Here is a 2533-nt window from a genome sequence, read left to right as displayed (position 1 = left end):
ACAGGACCGGACTCGCCGGCTCTCCTGTCGCCGCCGCCGCGCCCCCCCGGGCGGCGGGGGCTTCGAGGCTCTCCGTGCCTCCCGGGCGCTAGTCGAACGTCGCCCGCCTCGGCGCGGCTCCCCGGCCGGCAGCCCTGACCCCCGGAGCCGCGGGACTGCTCCGCGTCCGCGGAGGGGGCGCTGCGCGGACCCTCCTACACGTACCGACACCTACAGACACACGCACACCTTCTCCTATCGACCCCCCAGGCGCGCACGTAGACTTTGGCGTCCTTTTGCCGATGAACTGCATGAAGGACCCGTTAAGCCTGGAGCGTCTGGGAGCCGGGAATAAGCTGTGCTCCTCCTCACCTTCCTCCTCCTCCTCTTCATCATCCTGCCATCACCACCAGCCCGCGCTGGCCATGGCGACGGCGCTGGCGCCGGGGCAGGCGCGCTCCTCCCTGGAGTCCGCCAAGCACCGGCTGGAGGTGCACACCATCTCCGACACCTCCAGCCCCGAGGCCGCAGGTAAGAGGGGGTGAGAGGCAGGGACCCCAGCCCGATGGGCCCCCGCCGCCCTGTCCTGCTCCGGCCCGGCTGGCAGCCCCGCGGACCGCGATGCGCCGCCACCCCTCAGCCCGGGAGCGCCCCGCACCCGAGCCGAGATTCGTTTCGTGGTTTTTCGCGTGCGGTGTCTCTGTGTGTCGGCGTACAGGAAGATAATGACATGTGTAAGGATAGGCGAATAGCATGTGTACTGGCAGGCGAGTTACCTGGGTACAGATCGGCAAACAACACGAGGGCTGATGGGCGACTGATATCGATGCAGACGGACAAATATGGGTATATACGGACAAAGAATATTGTTACAGCCGGGCGAATAATACGTGTGTAGATAAGCAAATAAAAAGAATTACGTGTATGCAGACGAGAGAATAATATGCATACAGATAGGCAGAARGCTCGCGTACGGAGAGGCGGCTCCATGCCGCAGCCCCGGCCGTGGCTGTTCCACCGGGAGGAGCCGCCCGTGGGGTGCCCGTGGGGCGCGGAGGGGCCGCGGCGGCGGGAGGCCGGCGCGGGTTAATCATTACAGCGTCGAGTCGCGTTCGGGGCAGTCTGCGGGATCCAGCAGCGCTGGGGACAAGCCTTTCCCCAGCCGCTGGAGAGGAGGCTGAGGAGGCTGAGGCGCCCTTGTTTTCCGCCTTGTTTTTTTTTGTTTCCCCCACTTACAGAGAAAGATAAGAGCCAACAGAGTAAAAATGAGGATGCGGGGCCCGAGGACCCCTCCAAGAAGAAGAGGCAGCGGCGGCAGCGGACTCACTTCACCAGCCAGCAGTTGCAGGAGCTGGAGGCCACCTTCCAGCGGAATCGCTACCCGGACATGTCCACCCGGGAGGAGATCGCCGTCTGGACCAACCTCACCGAGGCCAGGGTTAGGGTAAGTCCCGACACAGCACCCCGGCTCGGAGCAGCGGGGGTCAGGGAGGTGGGGAAAGGGAAGGAGGGCTGAAATGTTTGCAGCTGCTTTCGATTTCGGCTTGTATGTAAACTTCAGAGCCTTTGCACAAAAGCAGGGCAGAGCAGGACATTTCTGTCAAAGCGAGACAGATTGGGATCTCTCTCTGTGTYTCTGAAATATGGTTTGCTGCACGTTTCGCCCTCACCGTGCAATGCGTCCAGCTCCTTTTGATCGAAACGCTAATGAAAACATTAGCCAGGAAAGCAACTTGGAACAGGCTGCAACCTGCGCTGTCTCTAATGAGAAAAAGATGTAAAATACACAAGAGCTTTTGCTTCACTCGGAGGCACTCCCAACGTGCCCTTCCTTGCATTTTCTATTTCTTTTGGTTTCACAATTCGACGAGCGTCTCTCTCCACCCTCTACCCCCTTCTGAGATTTATGGGACCATCGCGGCACTGCGGAGATACCGCGGCCGGATCCTGCTCGCCTGCAAACGCCGCGCTGGGGAAAAAAAAAGAAAGACAACAAAACCCAACGCACGCACACAAAAAAAAGCCTAAAAATTGGCCGAACCTTCAGTTTTTCGGAAATCCCATATAAATCCTCTCCCCGAGGTCGCTTGAGGAAAGCGAGACAGTGAGAACCGGGGGCGGCAGCGAGCGGGGCCGGCTCTCAGCCCCGGGCCGGCGGTGTTGGCTCCGGGGCAGCCACGCGGCGGTAGCGGGGCCCGGCCGAGGCCGGTGTCCTGCCGGAGAGGGAAGCGCTGTCGGTCGCGGCGCGGCTTTTGCGGAAGTTTTTGTATCGGTCCCCGCGGTGCCTTCAGACGGGGCCCGTCCCCATGGTGCCCGGGTGGCCCCCGCCCGGCCCGACCACGGTGGGGGTTACCACAAACACGCCGGGGCCGGGGTGGTTTCAATACACACTGTAAGGCGGCTGCTGGCGGCTGCCCGACGGGTCAGACACCCAGATGTGGATTGGGAAAGGGCACGTTTTTTCCCATTGTCTGTCTCTAAGGGGAGGGTCTCTTAGATCTCATTTAGCACATTGTTAAATGGCGATTTTTTTCCATTCTTTTTTTCTCTTTTT

General features: G+C 60.8%; 1 protein-coding gene across 2 annotated transcripts in view; it reads left to right on the top strand.

The window, feature by feature from the left end:
• PITX2 (paired like homeodomain 2) overlaps positions 1 to 2533 on the top strand; it is a 13826-nt gene that overhangs the window by 9883 nt on the left and 1410 nt on the right. Inside the window, exons 1-2 of one of the 2 annotated variants that reach the window (XM_057370732.1) lie at positions 17 to 510; positions 1218 to 1423. In XM_057370732.1, the coding sequence (XP_057226715.1) occupies positions 282 to 510; positions 1218 to 1423 (435 nt within the window). In that variant the 5' untranslated portion in view covers positions 17 to 281. Of the gene's footprint in view, positions 1 to 16; positions 511 to 1217; positions 1424 to 2533 lie in introns of those variants that run through there. The other variant, XM_057370733.1, reaches the window with a different exon arrangement.

This window comes from Malurus melanocephalus, unplaced genomic scaffold (assembly GCF_030028575.1).
Source record: "Malurus melanocephalus ecotype Western Australia unplaced genomic scaffold, MMel_1.1 scaffold_131, whole genome shotgun sequence".
Classification (NCBI taxonomy): Eukaryota; Metazoa; Chordata; class Aves; order Passeriformes; family Maluridae; genus Malurus; species Malurus melanocephalus.
This window is presented reverse-complemented; position numbering and strand designations above follow the sequence as displayed.